This window comes from Lepisma saccharinum, chromosome 16 (genome assembly GCF_977018435.1).
Source record: "Lepisma saccharinum chromosome 16, izLepSacc3.1, whole genome shotgun sequence".
NCBI lineage: Eukaryota > Metazoa > Arthropoda > Insecta > Zygentoma > Lepismatidae > Lepisma > Lepisma saccharinum.
In genome coordinates this window covers 3,288,572-3,309,638 of record NC_139244.1, presented here as the reverse complement: position 1 = coordinate 3,309,638, position 21,067 = coordinate 3,288,572, and the positions used below count along the sequence as shown (strand labels likewise).

At 38.5% G+C, this 21,067-nt stretch overlaps 1 protein-coding gene across 1 annotated transcript; it reads right to left on the bottom strand.

Moving 5' to 3' along the window:
* Positions 1 to 5,847: 5,847 nt before the first annotated feature.
* LOC145999854 (uncharacterized) lies at positions 5,848 to 17,383 on the bottom strand. Its single transcript, XM_083137122.1, has 2 exons — positions 17,079 to 17,383; positions 5,848 to 8,575 (listed from the first exon to the last, which is right to left on the bottom strand). Exon 2 carries the CDS (start codon positions 8,558 to 8,560, stop codon positions 6,461 to 6,463), a length of 2,100 nt encoding a protein of 699 aa, XP_082993248.1. The 5' UTR covers positions 8,561 to 8,575; positions 17,079 to 17,383; the 3' UTR covers positions 5,848 to 6,460.
* Positions 17,384 to 21,067: the final 3,684 nt, after the last annotated feature.

Here is a 21,067-nt window from a genome sequence, read left to right as displayed (position 1 = left end):
TTTACTCTGCAATCCAAACTAGTCAGATAAATAATTCTTGAAACTATCCTGCCGGCGAACGATGATGAAGTTTTCTCTGATATCAACCAGGTGCTTTCCGGATAGCTTCCGAGCTTTCGAGAGCTAACGTCTCTTTCATCTTCAGGGACTGAAGTGCAGAGATGTGTCAGGGTAAGGTTATATGTATTTGATGTGGGAGGGGGCCTGGTGTAGGTGGTGGGCCAATCAGATGCCGACCCTCGTACGTCTGCACTTCCAGCCGACTATTGCTAACCAGGCTGGATCCAGTTCTGGTCCTGTCTCCCTGTTGAAGTTTACCTTTTCCACATGGATGGCTATTGCTTTTTTGATGATTCGGTCCCAGTAATTGGATGACTTGTTGATGATCTTGGTGGTTGTGGGGTCAATTCTATAGCCCTCCTGTATGGAATGTTCTGCTAACCCTGATTTTTTGGGATGAAAATTCTTGATGTAGCTGGAGTGTTCTTTGCAACGTTGTTCGATGGGCTCGTGGGTTTCAATCTCAGCCTGGGCATGGGCATTTTTTGCGTTTGTTCATCATATCACTCATCCTCATCTTTGCGATTAACCATAAGTGGCAGAAAAGCATAACATAAACCTAATTAATCATTCTTCTTTTTAAACTCCATTGTATCATTTAGAAGTTTACTTGTAAACTTTTCCACAATTGGCACGAAACATGTTTATGGTAAAATATTTTTAAAATTGACACTATTACATAGTGACATTGGATGTAGCAATTAGTTATTTGAGTAATGAGTCTTACGGTAGGAGAAACCAGGATCATAGTTTTCCTCTTTAACTTAGTAATTTTGCTCAATGCTGCCACAATGAGATAAACTATCATTCAGGGGTGCCCATCCCCCCAAAAATCATGCCATGTATCCCCCCAAATAATATCATTTGTGCCTTCAAACCATATCGTAATCCCCACAAAGTATTTAATTACAACAGCATGTCTACTGAAAGTAATATTTTTCTTAGCTTTACTGAACACTATACTTGATCTGCTCCTCCTGCCTAAACAGGGGGCCCATCACCCATGACGACCCCTAAAATCGTTCATCATAATCAAGAATATCGCTTGTCTTGCAATGCAGCTATAGTATAAAAACTTCACATTCATGTCATTAAAGCTCCAAACACGCATCCTAGGAACAAAGTATTGGGAGTGAAGAGCGCAAGAAAATTTTTACACCCTCTTTGCAGGCTTTCAAGAATATTAATTTAATGGGGTGTCAGTACTTTCTTAGGATCCTAAGATATTTACTCTTTTCCACGCAGTTTCTTTTTTAGCACGTTCAAGGTCGAAAACGTGTGGATACCTACCATATCCCCGTGTGGGGTTGCTAGTCCCCCATCGGGCACCTCCCTAGGTGGCGGATATGGGAATGCCCTCCAGATATGGAGGGTACCGGGAATCCGGGGCGGACCAAGCTCAAGAGCTGTAGTGAAAGCAACTGGTCTAAGGGACGGAAACCCGAATCAAATGACATGTGGAGATGGCCCCATAGCCCTGGTAGGCGACCATCTAGGGGAGTAAACCCCTACAGAAAAACCCCTCCAAGGGTTAAAATAGTTGAGCGTTAGGCTGACAACCTCACCTCGTAAGAAAGCAACTTGTTAAGAAACCTGCACATCAGCCTCGGATAAGGATGGGAAACACAGATGACGAACTAGGCAAGAACAAGGTACATGATTGGTCCATAGCAACATGGAACGTCCGAACAATGTTAATACCAGGTAAAATGCAAGAAATAGCCAATGCAATCACACAACGCAAAATTGATATTGTAGCACTACAAGAGATCAGATGGCAAGGACATGGTAAAATAGACAGAAAAGATTACAGCGTATACTATAGCGGAACAAAAGAGAAAACAGGACAATATGGAACAGGGTTTATAATAACAAAAAACCTATCTATCATTCGAACTAATCAATGAGAGGATATGCAAAATAAGAATCATGGGTAAATTCCAAAATATTAGTATACTGTCGGTTTATGCTCCAACCAATGAAAAAGAAGATCTAGAAAAAGAACAATTCTATGATCAACTAGAAAGAACAATAGAAAAAATAGCAAGATATTACATCATAATAATTGCAGATGATTACAACGCAAAAATAGGAGTGAGAAATAGTGACAAAGACATAATTGGTAATTGATCCCTACACAAAAACAGTAATGAAAATGGCTTACTTCTAACAAAATTCGCAATAAGAAATAGGCTGGTAATTAAAAGCACCTTCTTCCCACATAAGAAGATACATTTGAGCACATGGAAATCACCAGACGATGAAACAGTAAATCAAATAGATCATGTATTAATAGATAAGAGACACTCCTCAACAATTATAGATGTAATAAGCCAAAGAGGACCAAACTGTGATTCAGATCATTTTCTGGTAAAAATTAAACTAAGAGCAAGATTAAGCAATAATCCAATCAAACAGAACATACGAAGAACAAAATGGAATTATACAAAACTTGACAACCAAGAAAACAAGGTGAATTATCAAACAGCAATTAAAAATAAGTTACAACAAAATACTCAAGAAGAAACAATAGAAGGGAAGTGGAAAAGAATTAAAAAAGTGTTAACAGAAGCTGCAGAAGAAGTAATAGGCAAAGAGAAAACATCAAGGAAGAAAGAGTGGTTTGATGGAGATTGTCAGCAAATAATTAAGCAAAAAAAATGTTGCAAGAATGAAGATGCTGCAAAGAGAAACAAGAAGCAGTTGTAACAAATACAAAGAACTAAGGCAACAGGCAAATAATTTATGTAAGAAAAAGAAAAAAGAATGGATAAGAAAGAATATCCAAGAAATAGAGATTAGAAAGTACTGTGCAGCAATAAAGAGAGTAAATAAAGGATATCAACCCAAAGAGATAGGATGTAAAAGGAAAGATTGGGAGATAATAGGAGACAAAGAAAGTGTACTAGAAAGATGGACAGAACACTTCCAAGAACAATTATACAATGAAACATATAGAGAAGAACAAATAGAAAATAACGATGAACAAAACACAGAAGGAACACCAACAAGAGAAGAAGTTGAGAAGATAATAAAAAATCTAAAAAACAATAAATCACCAGGAGAAGATGAAATAACAGCAGAAATATTAAAATCTTCTGGACCAAATATGATAGAAGAAATATACAAAATGATAAAACAAATCTGGCAAGAAGAACACATACCAGAAGCATGGAATAATGGAATATTGTGCCCAGTACACAAGAAAGGTGACAAAACAGAATGTAGTAATTATAGAGGCATCATGTTACTTAATACAACTTACAAAATATTGACCAGCATCATACATACAAGATTAACAGCAATAACAGAAAACATAATAGGAGAATACCAAGCAGGCTTTAGACAAGGAAGAAGCACAATAGATCAATTATTTATAATAAGACAAATAATGGAAAAACATTATGAACATAATATAAATCTCTACATGTTATTCATAGACTTTCGTAGTGCTTTTGATAGTATAAAAAGACACAAATTAATACAAATTATGACAGAATTACAAATACCTAATAAATTGATCAGATTAACAAACATGACACTGCAACGCACATATTTTAAAGTCAAAATATGGAGCGATATGGGTGAACTAACAGAATATAACACAGGTGTAAAACAAGGAGATGGACTATTTGCATGCTTATTTAACATAGCACTACATGCAATAATAAGCAAAATAGACAAAAGAGGAACAATATTTACGAAACTCAGCCAAATTAACGCATATGCCGACGACGTAGTTATAATATCCAGAACAGAAGAAGAATTAAAGAGAACATACAGGATATTATGTAACGCTATTGCGTGGGGTTTCTAATAACTAAAAACTTAACACTAACTCTTCAACTAAAAAGGCATTGTTTCGTGTCATGACATATGTTTAATATCTTAGACTTACACTATAGTACCTAAGTACTGATTGCTAGCTTCATGGCCATATCCTGATTATAGCTAATAGGCAAATTCTAAGTGGAAAGACCACTCAGTAAAAATGGGTCTTACCCTCCAAGATAGCAGCGGCGTCAGGCAGGGCGGCCTCTCGTCGTCACACAAGTCGGCAGGACACAGACCCCGAATCTCGTTTTGCAAGAAGTATATATTCACAATACGACCTTGTCTTCGTCCTCAACCCAGCTCTTAGTGCTCCCAACCTTGTGGTTATTTTCGTAATCTGTCCATTTGGCCTTGCTGGCCCTGACGGAGGTTTTCTTGTGGTTAAGATGCCTTGAGGCCTGTGGTCAGGGCCAAGGTCTTGGCCTTGTTTATTTTTACTAAACCACCTCAACTTCCTGTTGGTCGCCTTTACGGTAACCTTGCCCTTGACTAAGAAGAAGGGGGAGGAAGGGCCTTGTCTTTATCACACGCGTCAAGGATGAGACAAGTGTATGTGACGTAAGTCCTTACTTCCTGCTTGAGTTCTGTTTTTACACTTCCTTAGAGGCAACGCCCTTTTATGCAGCACAATGAGCTGTACGTTACATAACGCCCCTCCTTATCTTAGATGGCCCCCATCTAAGCTAAGTATTGACATGCCCGGTATATAATGTATGTGGCAGTCAAAGCTAAAATTAAAATTGAGAATATATATATATATGGATATCATGGATATGGCCTTTGAAGTACTAGCTACATTTGATATAATTACAATAATATATTGGCCTTTTGTCTGGCTAGTAATGTCCTTTAGATAGGTATCACTTTTCACTTCACTTATGGTAGTTCTTGCGCGAAGGTCTCTTGGATGCAGTGCGCAGGTCATAGTTGATGTTCTCAGCCGAAGGGGAGAATGTGGTGCTCCGTAGTTGAGTCCATCAAGTTGAAGATTCTTGTAGAGTCAGGGAAGTCCTCTCAGGGATGACTTGTTCCGGGCTCTGGTCATCTTGGAGAATAAAGATGTCCATACTCTGAAACTTACGTGTCATTAGTAAAGTGAAGTTTATTCTAGAATACTTTCATAAATGGGACATTTCGGTGCTTCATAAGACGGAGCTCTCATGGTATTTGTTTTCATGCCCACCGGAACGGAGGTAGGTTTCAATGGCTTCGATTTTCTGCAATGGACCTTGTATAGGATCCATGCTATGATAAGGAAGACTATACCAGTCATAATGCTCAACCAGGCATGAGTGGGGACTAGTGATATTGGGTCTCCATTCAAGTGTTGTATCTGATGACTGTCCATGGTGCATGCAGGTTTGTCAATTAATTCGGTTGTACATTCATAGTTAGTGATGTTTGTGGATTGATAATTTATCCAGTGGATAGGAATAAAATTAGAGATTTGGGCTCTTGACTGATTGGGTAAAATGCAAGGAAATTGTGCTTGATAACACCTAGAAAAGACGCAGAGTGTACATTGACAACCAAGTTGTACAACTAATGTGCCATAGGGAGAGTTCCTTTTGAAGCTAAATAAGATGCTTTCACATTTCACGCTGATCTCTTCATCCATTGGTGAGAGTACTAAGTAAGTGGAAACATTTAGTAATACAGGTAGATTAACCATCGAGTCAGTGTGACAGTGTAGGGGACAGTTTCGTACGACAGAAGGTACATTCTCGCTAATAATTGATCTAACACATTGATGTTCTGTAGTAACTACATTCCTAATCGGAGAGATGAAGCATAACGTGTCTGTGGTTAAGGTACATAAATGATCGAAATAGGTTTGATCGATTTCATCGAAAATAATTGTATCCTTTATTATTTGCACTTGACATATTTGATCGTTATGCTGGAAGGGCAGGGGTTTTAGATCGAATATCCTAATTCTGGAACGACGTTGGATTAGCGGTATTTTCAATGCAATGAGGGCATATGTGGGCCCAATAGTGCATTCGAGTATAGGTGTGTTGTAATACTGTCCGAGGTTATCAGAAGGTATGGCTAGAGTATAGTTATAATTCCGTAATTTACTGGTGAGAGCTTGAATATGTTGTAACAGAATGTGAAATGGTAACAGAGCAGGATGAATCTTCCTATTCTGACAAGCGGAAATTAACATAGTTAGCATTTGGGGATGAATGTTTAGTGCAAGCTCCTTAATATCTATCCAGTCACCGGCAGGGAATTGCCGTATTCTGGTTTGGATTCTGTTGATATCTGGATCTTTCAGGAAAAGTGAGCGAATGTGAGTTTTGGAAGCTAAGAAATAACTCCATCCTTGTAATGCGGGATCAGTAGCAATCGTGGTATTTCCTAAAGAAAAGGGTAAATTTTCCCAATCAACAATCTCAGTAAAGGCTGCATTGTACTGTAAACGGTACAGCAGAGGAACAGAAGTTGTATATAAGATAGGGGGATCTATTTCTGTCATATAAATTCCCGGGGTGACAAAGGTTTTCATTGATAAGCCATTATTTGGTATAAATGAATGTACTAAGATTGTCAGCACGGCTAGTCATGCTGTCATGCTCATGTGTATCGGGTTATGCGCTGGTGTGAACGTACGTGGTAGAGGTCGTGGTGTTTTGGGGGGTTTGGGTGTCAGTTGCACCTTGTCATTATGAAATAGTACACTTGTAGAAGCAGTTGGGGCTTTCTGATTAGGTTTGTGTTGGCAACAACTTTCCTTATATCTCTTGATTATCCAAATTAAAAACACAAGAACTAATATTAAAATCATTATAACTATTGAGTAATCAATGATTGTATGGAATACTTCCTGTGAGGGTTCCAGTGCTTCTGAGGGTTGGACTTGTTTAAGAGCAATTAACTGTGTGGCCAATAAGCGATATTTGTATATCAACCATGCTGTGATTAGAGTGAGTGCTACATTCCAAATTAGACTAAACGAAATTTTGGAAAGGTTTCCCTTATAGATGTCGGTGTCTAAATCGTCTAAATCGTCAATTAATTCATTATTTTCCTCAGGCGGTTCTGTTTGAGTTGTTATCTTTAGAAATGGTATTTTTGTGGGCCACTTTGCATCTAGGCAGTCGTTGAAATGGTTAAACTCGGCTGCCTTACTACCAGAAAATAATACATCTATTTTCATCGTCGGTATTTTGCCCCACGAGGCTGGCAGAATATGATAACTATGCAGCTCGTCGCTCGTTTTACTAGAGCAGGGGAAAGTTCTAGGAATATGAGTTTCGTCTGTAATTGACAATGAGCAATTACATGGCAGAGTGACTTCCAAAGCTCCGGGTTCAGTTTTGTAAGTGTCGATTATGATGTCATTGCCGTTGCATTCTCCTTTAATCTTGGGCGGTGGGTTGGTGATTACGTAATGATCCTGCGATACTTCCGTCACGATTACGTTACTTCCTTCGTAACATTGATACATGCAATGGCCAGCTAACTCACTAATAGTCGCTCCTTGGCGGATCTTTTGTGCACAGGAAGAACCTAAAGTGGCATCGTGACCGAATCGAGGTAAGTAACACATTGGCGAATTGTGTGGGTCGCAGGTGGCCAAAAAGGTCCCTGACAGGAGTCGAACCGAAGTTGGACTTGTTGCCGAGTATAATGGCGGATGGATAATGTTGCAAGTGCTATTTAGCCAACGAAATGGAACCGTAAGAAATTCTTCTAGGATAGGATTTTCACCTATTTTCGTGATCGGAATTTTTAATGTGACTACTACTTGTTTAGGTGAAAACAAGCAATGAGCTAATGGCACTGTATAGTATTTCATTAGATTAGTAGTAGGTATAGCTAACTGATATCCCTTTACTGCTAAGGTGAATTTTAGTTGTTTGAGGTCTCGTTTTAATGTTTGAGGTCTGATTAGATATAACGGAATTTTGTTTGCGAAACATGACGTTCTTAATTCTCGTATCTCGGAATTAATCATAGAGCTTAACAAGAGCTGATGCAATAATAGAGATCTTAAAGCCATTATATTCAAGTTTTGAGTCGTCCTATTGGTGATTCTGGCCAATTCTGTCAATTTATTTCCAAAACTAGTTTTTAGTAAATTTACTTGAGTTTCAACAGTAATCAGCGTGTCGTTTGTCTGTTGAATTAAATCACGAATTTGCGTTTTTAATAAGTGTACTTTCTGATGTTCATTTTTGAGACTAGACGTGACCTTATGTATTTCAGCGTTAAGAGTGTGTTCATTCACCAAAAGTTCATGGAATTGGTTCTCACTCAAAATACCGCAGCACCAGTTAGCAAAGTTTCCAATGAAATTTAGTCCAAGTCCACGTTTAGCTCTGGAATACTCCTCAGGAGGTGGAGGAAATTCAACATATGTATTATTCAAATGAACACTAAATAAGTGTTGAAATTCACTTACCATTTTGTCCAAGGAATGAAATATTTCTACCTCGTGGTTCGTTTCCACGTAATTTACCTTATCCTTTTTAGCGAAGTTCATCATAGAATAGTCAACAATATCTTGGTCGGGTAGAGACTCCATGTAGGTAAGGGGGACGCTTCCTTCATAGAGGATGACCTTGGGTAGTTGGCGCCAGTAAGCTCCAGGCATGAGCCTAATGGTTGGGATGGTCCAAACATCATCCAAAAATAAAATTAGGTATACCAAAAGCATCTTGAATATCTGAAACTAGAGATAGCATAAGTGCCCATACTATACACTTATATATCTCCCCTGGGAATTATTGCTTCGACCCGAAGCAATTAAAACACGTAACATAAGTTGTGACCTAGACAATAGCCAGACATTGTTTGTAGGGTTGAAGGAAAGCATGTTGAAAATGCTATGGGTTGTAAATGAACGCTAAACGACACTCGGTTGCAAAACTAAACAACAATAACTAATAGTATTATTAATAATAATAAAAATAATAATAATAATACTCAGAAGAATATATGATAATATTGGTACGAGACATTACAACAGTGGCAAAGGTTGAACACCTACAGTAATAACTTTGCCAATAATAATAACAATATAATAATAATAATAAAAAAATAATAATAATGAGAAAAAAATATATATAGATAGATATAATATATATTATATGAATACTTCAGCCAGGTCGAATAAGACCGTGAACATAACTAGTTATACAAATACTCATATGTATATACACAATGAATGAACTACGGTTCGTATAAGCCTACCCTAGCTTCAAGGTAGACAGGCCAGTAATGCAATGACCCATTTGTATAATCGAGGCAGGTATGAAGAGTCCATAGATCTCCTGCCACCTGAACAATGGACCCAATGTAATTCCGTAGCTCTATAGCTCTCTCTTCGAGCCAGGTTGTCCGTGACTCGGAAGTCACCAGTCTGCGTAGACCCTCACGTAGGAATGTAATAACGTCATGGACAACATAAAGAAAAGCCGCAGAGTCCCGTGGTAGGACTGCGGGCAGGATATCAATGCCCTCATCTATGTGCACATTTTCCGCTGTTACAAAGGCCTGTACGAAATCGATATGCATGAAGGTAAAAATTAATAATTCGATTTCCTCATCATGGCCTATTGGCATAAAAGCGTCTTGAATATCCATCATGGTTGGTGAATACAAATGTAAAGGTAAATTGGGAACTTCTGGAAGTATGCCCCGGGCAAATTCATCGTCATTCACAAGAATTGATATATTATCCATTGAGTCATCCGAGATGGACATGTCATCAGGAAAAGCATGAACAAGAACAGTCGAAAGGCTAGAAATAGAATCTTGACTGCTCTCGTCAATGTGAATGGGAACGGTATCAGAACTCATGTTAGTAAGCATATAAATCCAATGTTTGGAAGGAAACGTTGAACTCACAATCAAAATGGAATTCCAAGTGATAGAGCTGGTAACATCTAAAAATGAACGTTTGAATACATAAAAGGGAATCCTCAAGAAAGGCGTTCTTTCTTTCAACTGTAACTGCGCAAGCGTTGACAAACTTTACAAATAACAATAGCTCCGAAAAAACTACTTGCTCACACACGGAGTCTCTAATATTTCCAACACTTGGAATTTCGAAAATTTCTGTGCTCAATCGAAATAACCAATGGTCAACATTAATTGCCATACTGCATCATTAAGACCAAGTTAAATTAAAACGTGATAAAACTTGTGTACCCCCTAAAAAGAAATGTTGTTTATCTACAGGTAAGAATATAATATAGAGATAGGCCTACTAACAATACAATTGGACGTAGACGACGCTTTCTTTGTCAACGCAATAAAACTATTACATATCTATAATCTGTGTTAAAATTGCCTTTCACACTCATGAATGCTTAAGTAAGTTCCGAGAGCAGTAGTTACTCCAAGGGGGAACGTTCTTTTGGCGCCTCTGTAGCTAAAAGGGTATCCAACTGTTGCAAAAGTTGCAATACTTCCGTGTTACTTTTATCGCCGATGCTAATCGGAAAATTCCTATAAATACCAGCTTTCATATGAATGCGTATAAAATTACGGGCAATTTCAGTGCAATCCGTGAAGAATTTGTCGGCCGACTGAGTTTTAAATAACACTGAAAGATATTTGTTAATTGTGTCTACTTTAACTGGTTCAAGAACTCTCGATGGAGAAACGTTTAGCTGCGAAGCTATTCCTTGAATGATGGATTGAAATTGGGGCCCAGCAGGAGTAATTACTAATTCCAATCCTTCTATTACAATTTTTCCCAGGTAACCGTTAGACATAGATAAATATATATTAAAAGAGTTAAAATAATAGTAACAATAATGGGTAGATAGAAAGAGAGAAAAAAAAATGCTAAAACAGCGTAAGCGCGATGATTAGCCAACTGGCGTGCTTTCGTGTCTTATGAAGGCGAAGCGTATATACGCGTAGCGTAAGGCACAAAAATAGAACTGTTTTCCTACCTTCCTAAGAAAGTCTTTTAATTATGGCAACTGAAAAAAAAAAACATTTATTTTTGTGACTATAATGCATATGACATTTTATAGTAGATATGTATATCTGTAATTTGGGCTACTATAACCGAATAAAACAAGTTTTAAGAAACAATCGTGTGCTATTTTATTCTGGAAGTTTAATAAGAGAATTAGATAGGGAAGTCGACTTGTTTAGGTCTTTCTTGTAGAGATAAGAAGCAGACCGCAACTCGGTTGATAGATAACACGCGGAGCCTGGGCTAAGAGCCTATCGCCACGGCACGAGGAAGTTGTCAGGAAGCGAGTGGCATGCATATGTTGTTTGTCTAGACAGTTGAGATCGCTCATTCCTTCTTTCTTACCTGTGTGGCGATAGCCATAGAAATATCCACTATAAACAGAGGAGGAAAAATAATTGAGAACCAGATACTGCTGTTGTTTCTCCTAAGCGAAATAACAATTATATATATATTGCCCTTTGAAATGAATTTCTCCTGAATGCGATGAAAAGTAGCAATTACTTGCCTGGTAATCAAAAGAACCATGTTCGAAACTAAACCCTTTTTATATAATATATGCGTCCACTATATTTAAATACGTTTTTAATCGGCGTCCCGATTAACCTTGGTGCATAAAATAACTTGCTTTACTGTGAAAGACCTGATCGTGGCCAGTATTGCTTTAAGCGAGAAATGTTCACACGTAGTGTTTTCTTTCCCTTCACTCGTTCCACATCATAAACATTCTTACCTCTGACATTTGTAATTGAAAATGGACCATCATATTTACGTCGTAACTTGTCGGAAAGTCCTTTTTGTTTTGCAGGCATGTAAACCATAACAAGGTCACCTACAACAAAGGATGGTTCTTGACGGTTATTGTCGTACCGATGTTTTGAGTTCTGGTGCCGTTTACTGTGCAGTTCTTTGGCGATATCACGAATGGTTCGTGCATGTTTCCGAAAATTTTCAGAGAATGAGTCTACAGGATTTGAATTCAATCCTATTTCTAGTGGAAAATTTGGTTTACGACCATACATGATTTCGTAGGGAGATAAACCTGATAATCCTTCTAGGGGACTACAGTTGTAAGCATATACTGCAAGATTCAGATAAGACGCCCAGTCTTTCTGATGTTTAGCGGTATATTTACTGAGCATATTAGCAATGCTCCTATTTACGCGTTCTGCTTTTCCATTACACTGAGGGTGATAGCCGCTGGTATTCAGATGTTTTATTTTAAGTTCGTTCAAGATATTTTCCACCAAGGCAGCTTGGTAAACAGAACCACGGTCTGTAAGAATAGTGGACACTGGACCATATACTGTAAAAATTTTCTGGACAAAGAAGGTAGCGATTTTCTTTGCAGATAAGCTTCTGAGAGGTTGAGCAACTACCCAAGATGAGAGTGAATCTACAGCAAACAAAATATACTTGTAACCATTGGATGGCGTTATTGGTCCGAATACATCTGAACTCCAAGATTCACAAATATTTCCCATCGGAAGAGGGTGAAGATAACCCTGCTTCATTCCTGATGGTGCGTTTTTCTCTTGACATATCTGGCACGATCGTACGTAATGTATTACGTCATTTCGCGATGTTCTCCAGTAATATCTTTCATTTACCTTCTGCAAACATTTAGTTTGACCTAAGTGTCCTCCGGTGTACGGTGAGTCATGCACCTCTGTTAGCACATCATGTATCATGTTATCGGGAATTACCAGAAGCTTTCTGCCTGTATTGCGCCTATATAGCACTCCGTTATCTAGTTCGTAATAACGAACAGAAAGATGGGATGGGTCGCGTTCTTTTAATTCTATTAGTGCCTTGACTTCTGGATCCTGCATCTGGCGATTTCGTATCATGGTAGCGCGATCAGTTGACCCAAGATCAACCTGTTGATCTATAGTCTCAACTATATCCCCATGATCAATGAAATCACGTTCCTCGTCTGTTAAAGGAGCTGATGCAGTGCGAGATAGACAGTCCGGCACGCAATTAAGACGTCCTGGACGGTGTCTTATGGCGAACTTATATTCAGAGAGCCTTATGCTCCAGCGAGCCAAACGATTGGTGAGATCCTTCGCTGTTCGTAACCAACAAGCTCCTGCACTATCTACTACTGCTGTGAAGAAAGTGTCTGTCAAGTATTGACGAAAGTGAAGCACAGAGAATACAAGACAGTATACTTCTTTTTCGCAAATACTATAATTAACCTGTGGTCCCGTGAATAATCGTGAACAAAATGAAACTGGCTGGGTTATAGTTTTCTTTTCATTATTTGGATCTCGTGTCACGTGACAGAGCATTGAACCGAAGCCCATTGTTGAAGAATCGCAATGTAATTCGATTGGCAATTTGGGATCAAAATGTCGTAGCACAGGGGCGGACGACAAACGTTCTTTCAGTTTGTTAAAAGCTTCGATTTGATGTTCACCCATAAGAAATGGTACACCTTTCTTTGTAAGATCGGTAAGAGGTTTGGCAATTAATGAAAAGCCCTCTATAAACCGACGAAAAAAATTTGCACAACCAAGAAACGATCTAACCTGTTTTAGGTTCGTTGGAACTGGAATTTTCTTAATAGCTGCTACCTTTTTCGGATCGGTGGCGACTCCGTTTCTTCCTATTACATGTCCTAATATTTCTGTTTCCGCGTAAGCAAAGTGACATTTACTAGGCTTAGCTTTTAAGTTAGCTCGGTCCAGAGCGAGAAACATTTTTTCCAGTCTCTCCAAATGTTGTTCCCAAGTTTCGCTAAATACTATTATGTCATCCAGGAAGACACATAAACTGTTCCATTTAAGACCTGCAAAAACTTTATCTACACACCTTTGAAATGCTGCTGGGGCGTTCGCCAACCCAAAAGGAAGCCGAGTATACTCATATGTTCCAAGAGGGGTCACCAGGGCTGTTTTATGCCTATCTTTCTCTGCAATTTTTAACTGATGGTACGCTGAAAAGAGGTCTAACGTAGATATGTATTTTACTCCACTTAGATAGTGAATGATATCTGATATAACTGGTAAACAATAGTTTGGAACCTTCATTTTCGAGTTAATCCCGCGAAAATCTACTACCATGCGACAAGAACCGTCTTTTTTCGCTACAAGGATAATAGGTGCTCCATATTCAGACTCAGATTCCTGGATAATACCTAAGGAAAGCATTTTCTTCAATTCCGACTCGATAAAATCACGTTGTTTAGGAGAAACCCTGTATGGAGTGCGTCTAACTGGAATATCATCTGTGAGCGGAATTGTAACTTCATAGGCGTTTGTGACACCAAGTTGTTCCGGCGAGGATGCAAAACAGTGCTTATATTTCTCCAGAATAGTCAGTAATTCGCGTTTTTGTTCGTCCGTGATATCAGATGAAATATCTAAGTCGGTCTCAACGTTGAATTCTTTGTCTTCGAATTTGAAAGAACTTTTCAGGTTTTCATCCTTTATTACATCCACGTGATGATGCATTTCATCCTGACGAGGGGAAGAAGGGGTCGGAAGGATTATTTCTGGCTTGCATAAAATACCAATTACATAATTCTGTGGAAAAGTGACCGGAAAATGATTCATGTTAATGATAGGGATATGAGTCGTTGTGTACGAATTTATTAACAAGCGAGGGACTAAGCAACGATACTGGTCATAGAGACCATTATTCGTTTCAAGGATAAAATCCTCATTGTTGGGAACAGCTGTAGCAAAAGTTATAGTTAATTCCGAATATTCGTATGGCTCCAATACCACCGAATGCGAAGATAAGACTTTTAGCTTGGTTGTGGCGGACGAACATTTCCTGTTTTCCTCCTTGTTCATGTGCGGAAGTTCCTCAAATAGAGTCTTATCTGCTACGTCACTGGAATATGTCATAGCAGTGCTCTTCCTACCCGAAGGGAGGTTATCGTTAATCGCGCTCGGCGCTTCTTCCGTTGTCTTTTCCTTTTGTGTTCTGGAAACGACAGTATGCAAGTTTCGGTCGCGATTAGTCTCGGAAACAAATGCGACGAATTTCTTAGGAGGCATGAAAGTGCTTGGAACCTTTATTGATGCCGTGTTTATACGTTTAGAGTCTTTTTCGGGTGACGATCGTCTAGTCGTGCTTCTGCTTTGGTCGTCTTTCCGTACTAGGATTCGGATCTCGTTATTCACCATAGGTGTGTACCTTTCCCGAATATAAGGTACAAAGGAAGGTTGTGGTTTACGTAACACTACTCCGGACGAGTTCAAATATCTAACAAAGCAATTAAAGAAGTCTGCGCCTAAAATGATGCGGTCTCGCAACGAAGGATTAGCACAAACCGCTAATGGCATATAAAACTTATGTGGTCCAACCCAAAAATAAAAGTTACATACTGGAGTGTTTCGTGATGCAACTCCTGATAACGTAGACAATGTCACTGAACCTGTTTTCCTAGCAGAAATTTTAAGATGGCGCGGTAACATACCAAAGTGTAATAGGCTACAAGTACTACCAGTGTCTATAAGTGCTGGAATCTTTTTCCTAAAAATATTGACATGTATCATCGGTCTTCTGTTGTAATTCTCGTCACCTAATGAGAAAGAAGAACAATTTTCTGCACGACACGATCGCTCTCTCAGGGGTTTTTGCTTATTTGGGCGAAGGCGACCCCTGTGGCGCATTCCCGTTATGCGTTTGGGTTTCCCGAGTTTCTTTGAAAAGGGGAAGGGGTTCGGGTACCTTTGTTAGGATTTCGTTCGAAATTCCTATGATTATTTCCTCTAGAATCACGGCCTTGCATTGAAAAAGATCCACGTCCTCGATTGGTGGAATATCTTTCATTTGAAGGATATGAACCCCTATTTGGACAAAAACGCGCATAGTGAAATTTTGATCCACACGAGTAGCAAGCTCGATCATTGTTCCTACTGTTATTGCCGTTATTAGCTCTACCTCGGAAGGAATTAGAAAAACCTCTACCTCTATTGGAACCTCTGTGTGTGTTTGAAACTGGAGGGTTGTTTCGTCTCTCACGGTCAGCGTTTCGAGATTCTTCCATCGTGTGTACATATCTCGTTTCACTTCCCGATCTTCCGTCAAATTCTTTCTGCTTGTCATTTGAACCTTTGACAACCTGTGCGTAAGATCGCGAAGCGATGTCTGCTTGCCGTTTTGCGCGTTCCAAAAGTCGCAAATTAGCCAACAATTCATCTAGTGTTTGTGCTTTCATTGTTACTAACCTTTCTGCGTCTTGTGCTGGCAAGCCATTACAAACAAAATTTATTTTCCCGTCATCATTCATATTAGGATCTGCTCGCTTGCACATTTTTAGCACATCGTAAAAATAATTCTCTATCGACTCGTTGGTTTGTTTCTTTCTTGCAGCTAAATCTAGATAAGCTTGTCCGACCGGTAAAAGTGGTTGAAAAGCCTTAGTCAATGCTTCTTCGACCTGTGGAAACCCTTCTAGACCTTCTAACGTGGCGCGATTCAAATCCCAGTAAGCCAACGCGCTTTTCTTTAAATACGCAGGCAGAAATGTGACCTTTTGCGCATCGGTCCAACCTAAAATGGAAGAAACTCTCTTATATGTGTTGAAAAAGTCTGTTATACTTTCTCCAGGGTCAGCGTTAAAAATATCCGGTTGGATCGACGGAACTCTAGCGTAAGAACACATAGCGGAGTTTGACGTAGGATCTGGCATTTCGAATATATCACTTTCGGTAGGTAGCGGTGTATTTATTGCTTCCTCCGAACAAGCAGGGAGAGGACACGTAACGGTGGCAGTAAGCAGGGGTTTGCGTTCACCAGTCGTTTGTTGACGTGTGAGAACCATTAAACCTACATAATTCCGGACAACGAGCAAAGCGGATACCTCAAGACAAACCAAAGCGGAACCAATACGACAGAAAGCGACGAAAAGAGGAATAACACTTTTGAACCAAAGACCGCCAACAAACCACAAGAGACAACACGGAACCTAGAATCAAAGTATCTAGACAACCAATTTTGGGGTTGGGGTAAAAGGGTTGAACTGGGATCGGCCCTCCGCTGGATAAAGCAGAGATCGCACCTCCACCAAATGTAACGCTATTGCGTGGGGTTTCTAATAACTAAAAACTTAACACTAACTCTTCAACTAAAAAGGCATTGTTTCGTGTCATGACATATGTTTAATATCTTAGACTTACACTATAGTACCTAAGTACTGATTGCTAGCTTCATGGCCATATCCTGATTATAGCTAATAGGCAAATTCTAAGTGGAAAGACCACTCAGTAAAAATGGGTCTTACCCTCCAAGATAGCAGCGGCGTCAGGCAGGGCGGCCTCTCGTCGTCACACAAGTCGGCAGGACACAGACCCCGAATCTCGTTTTGCAAGAAGTATATATTCACAATACGACCTTGTCTTCGTCCTCAACCCAGCTCTTAGTGCTCCCAACCTTGTGGTTATTTTCGTAATCTGTCCATTTGGCCTTGCTGGCCCTGACGGAGGTTTTCTTGTGGTTAAGATGCCTTGAGGCCTGTGGTCAGGGCCAAGGTCTTGGCCTTGTTTATTTTTACTAAACCACCTCAACTTCCTGTTGGTCGCCTTTACGGTAACCTTGCCCTTGACTAAGAAGAAGGGGGAGGAAGGGCCTTGTCTTTATCACACGCGTCAAGGATGAGACAAGTGTATGTGACGTAAGTCCTTACTTCCTGCTTGAGTTCTGTTTTTACACTTCCTTAGAGGCAACGCCCTTTTATGCAGCACAATGAGCTGTACGTTACAATTAGAAGAAGAAGCAAATAAAATTGGGTTACAGACAAACATGAATAAAACCAAATTCCTACTGGTGACTCCAAAGCAAGATGGAAAACGTTACCAACAATTTACAATAGATGACAAGAAATTTGAAGCGGTAACAAACTTCAAGTATCTTGGAATGACGATAAATGACCAGAATAACATGCACGATGCAATTAGAGAAAGAATAAATGCAGGGAACAAAGCATATTATGCCAACATTCAATTACTAAAAAGCAAGTTAATTAGCAGATATACCAAACTATTGATTTACAAAACACTTATTAGACCGGTAATAACTTACAGTGCTGAGGTATGGACAATGAGTGTAGAAGACGAACAGCAATTAAGGAAAACTGAAAGAAGAATAATCAGAAAAATATATGGACCAATCAAGGATGGAGATTTCTGGAGAAGACGAAACAATGAAGAGATAAATTCCATCTTAAATCAAAAGGATATAGTAAGATTTATTAAAGCCAGAAGAATTAGTTGGATGGGTCATATAGAACGTATGAATAAGGATAGAATGCCGCGAAGAATTATGTATGAGAGAATGTACTCCACAAGAAGAAGAGGCAGACCCAAACTAAGATGGCGGGATAGTGTCGTACAAGATCTACAAAGAATGGGAGTCCATGGATGGAGGGAGAAGATATTGGACCGAAATGCTTGGAGGCTGATAGTGCAGGAGGCCAAAGCTCACCCAGAGCTGTAGAGCCAATTGGTAAGGTAAGGTAACCTACCATATCACTAAATGCAGACTCCAAAATGTAATGTCCGAACTCTCTCTCCACTACAGAAATCACTTGAAAATCTAAGATTTAACACTCTATGAAGAACTTTCTATCCCCCCCTTTAAATTTCATACTCAATCCTACCACAAAAATTTCCATGCCAATTTTAGACTTATTGTTGATATTGAAGAGTGAATATTGCCTCCTCCAAACAAATAATTCTCAGTCTCCACACCAGAACTTCCACAAAAGTCTAAGACAATAATAATCCACAATAATTGGATACCCCCTCAATTTAATGCTAAATCCCCCTCTAACTAAATCTAAAATGTAGAGTTGGATACTGTCCCCCCCAAAGTTTAATAAAGAATCCCCCTCAGAACCCTTGTGTCAATTAAGGCCTATTATGTGAGAGTTGGATATTTTTCCACCCCCCCTCGATAATACCCTTGAACACTTTATTTTCTTTGTCTAATGGATTAAATATGGTACATTTAAGGTGTATAATTTTTACATATATGTTTGGAAAAGATATTAAATGTTAAGTTTAATATTATTTTAAGGAAAAAATCCCTGTGCCATAATCCCCCCCCCCCTGTGGGCACCCCTGCTATCATTTATGGACATTTATAGGCTTTTGCTGTATGCATATTTACAAGCATATTAACAAGTTTTCATTAACCTTTCGTGGATGGAGCCTTGCGTGCATAAATAGCTTCTCACGATGGGAAGTTTTGAATTGTGTGCTTTTCAAACTTGCAGAAAAAAACAAAAAAAACACTTACTTCAAGAACTAATCGTCATAGGGTGATAAAATCAGTTTTGTTTTCTTTCGAAATTAAATGGCTTTTAGCGGGGAGAGGGGGACCAAATTTGCAGGGAAGCACAACAAAAGACCGCTCTTTGAGGACATGTAATCCCCCTCCCAATTTTTAAAAAATATATATATGCAAATTTTTAGAAAACCCTAATTTTGGGAAGGTTTTGAAAATTGGACATTTCCTGCTAGACCCTAACAGGAAAAAGTGGTAGTCTAAGATAGCCAATTTATAAAATCTATCCCATAGTATTCAGAGGGAAACAGACATTTTCAATTTGGGCTTGTTAATAATAGTGACAAATTGATATATTGTTTTGTAATTTGAGTGTCATACCCTCATATGTATGCAAATGAACAAGTGAAGAACTGAAGTGTTGATGAAATGGCAAGTGGTGCTGGTAAGACAGTATTACCAGCTGTCCACTAAATGTTAAGGCTATTTTAAAGATCCTGAGTTTTAATAGCCACTGCATAAATTTGACACTCTTCAGTTTAGTGCAAGGATTTTTTCGAATGGATACCAATATTTTTCAAAGTGTTGCAAAATTTTATTTCATGTAAAACTTTCAAGCAAATAATATTTTAATATTGATAACAACTGTGCACAAATCTTCGCATTACATATTATTACCATGCATGTTAATAGAATATTATCCATTGTCTAGTGCTTGTACCTATACTTCTAACACTATGTTTCGAGAGAGCACCTCCTCTCTTTCATTCACAAGAACAAATTTCCTTTTGCCTGAAGATGAGAGAATGTGTTAGAATATGTATAGGTAAAAGTACTAAATAGTCAGTAATCTCCAAGTTATTAATAATCCACATTAATAAAGAACCATTCTCACTACATTCTGAGAATTAACATATGTTTGCATATTTTGTATGATATACACACACCTTGTAAAAATAATCATGTGTATTCATTTATACATTGAAAGAAACACAATTGCTCGTACAAGAATAAAGCTATAACTGTTTGAAAACACTAACAAATTATACAAACATCCTTTATCATTAATTTACAAACAAAAGATATTAGGGCCGATACCGGTATTGGAAAGTATCAGTTGGAATTTATTTACCGATACTTAACTGGAATTTTGATCTTTCACAGACTCTGCGAAAGTGTTCCGCAGTGTCTAATTATCCTGAAAATTATGAAAAATTTTAAGTTTTTTCTATTTTGCCTCAGTTTTGTTTGAAAAAATGATTGTTTTTACAACGTAACATGTAATTTAATATTCTAATGTAACTCTTGAATATTTTAAAGCAAAACGTCTCGCAAATTGATTCATATAATTTGACTGAAATATTTTGAACAAGTTTTAATTATTACAATTTTAAAGTATCAGCTCAGCCCTTAAAGATATCACTTTGTTATTGATTAGCGAAGCATTTATAACTTACTGTTTGGATGCGAACCATGTGTAAACATCACACACGTGAGCAAAATTTATTTTTTGGCATTTCTGGTTTCATGGAGCCATTTGTAACAATGATTCACACTGGTAATCTTAACACCAATCAAGTTTCACTTTATGAAAAAAATATTTGTCTATGGGTACCATATTCCTCAGGCCAATGTCAACACATAAATACTTAAGAGATCCATCTAAAGGCACAAAATCAAAAAAATCTCCTTTAAGACACATTTTACAGAGCCTTAATTTTCTTAAAGATTGACAGTGATTCAGAATTAATTTTACACCATTGTCGGTAACACTTGGACATTCAGTAAGGCTTAGGCTCTTCAGTAAGACACAATGAAGAGCTATTGCCTCCATTACAGGATCATCTACAGTGGTAGAATCAGACAAATGTAACTCTAACAAACTTGCTCCATTCTCTTCACTAAAATACTTTGACACACGAGATGATGGAATTGATGTGCTGTGCAGAGATAATGACTTCAACTGCAACTGTCCAATGCTACACA

Excerpts from the sequence above, each read along its gene's own strand:
- LOC145999854 (XM_083137122.1), bottom strand. The coding sequence starts at position 8,560 with ATGCTTTTGGTATACCTAATTTTATTTTTGGATGATGTTTGGACCATC.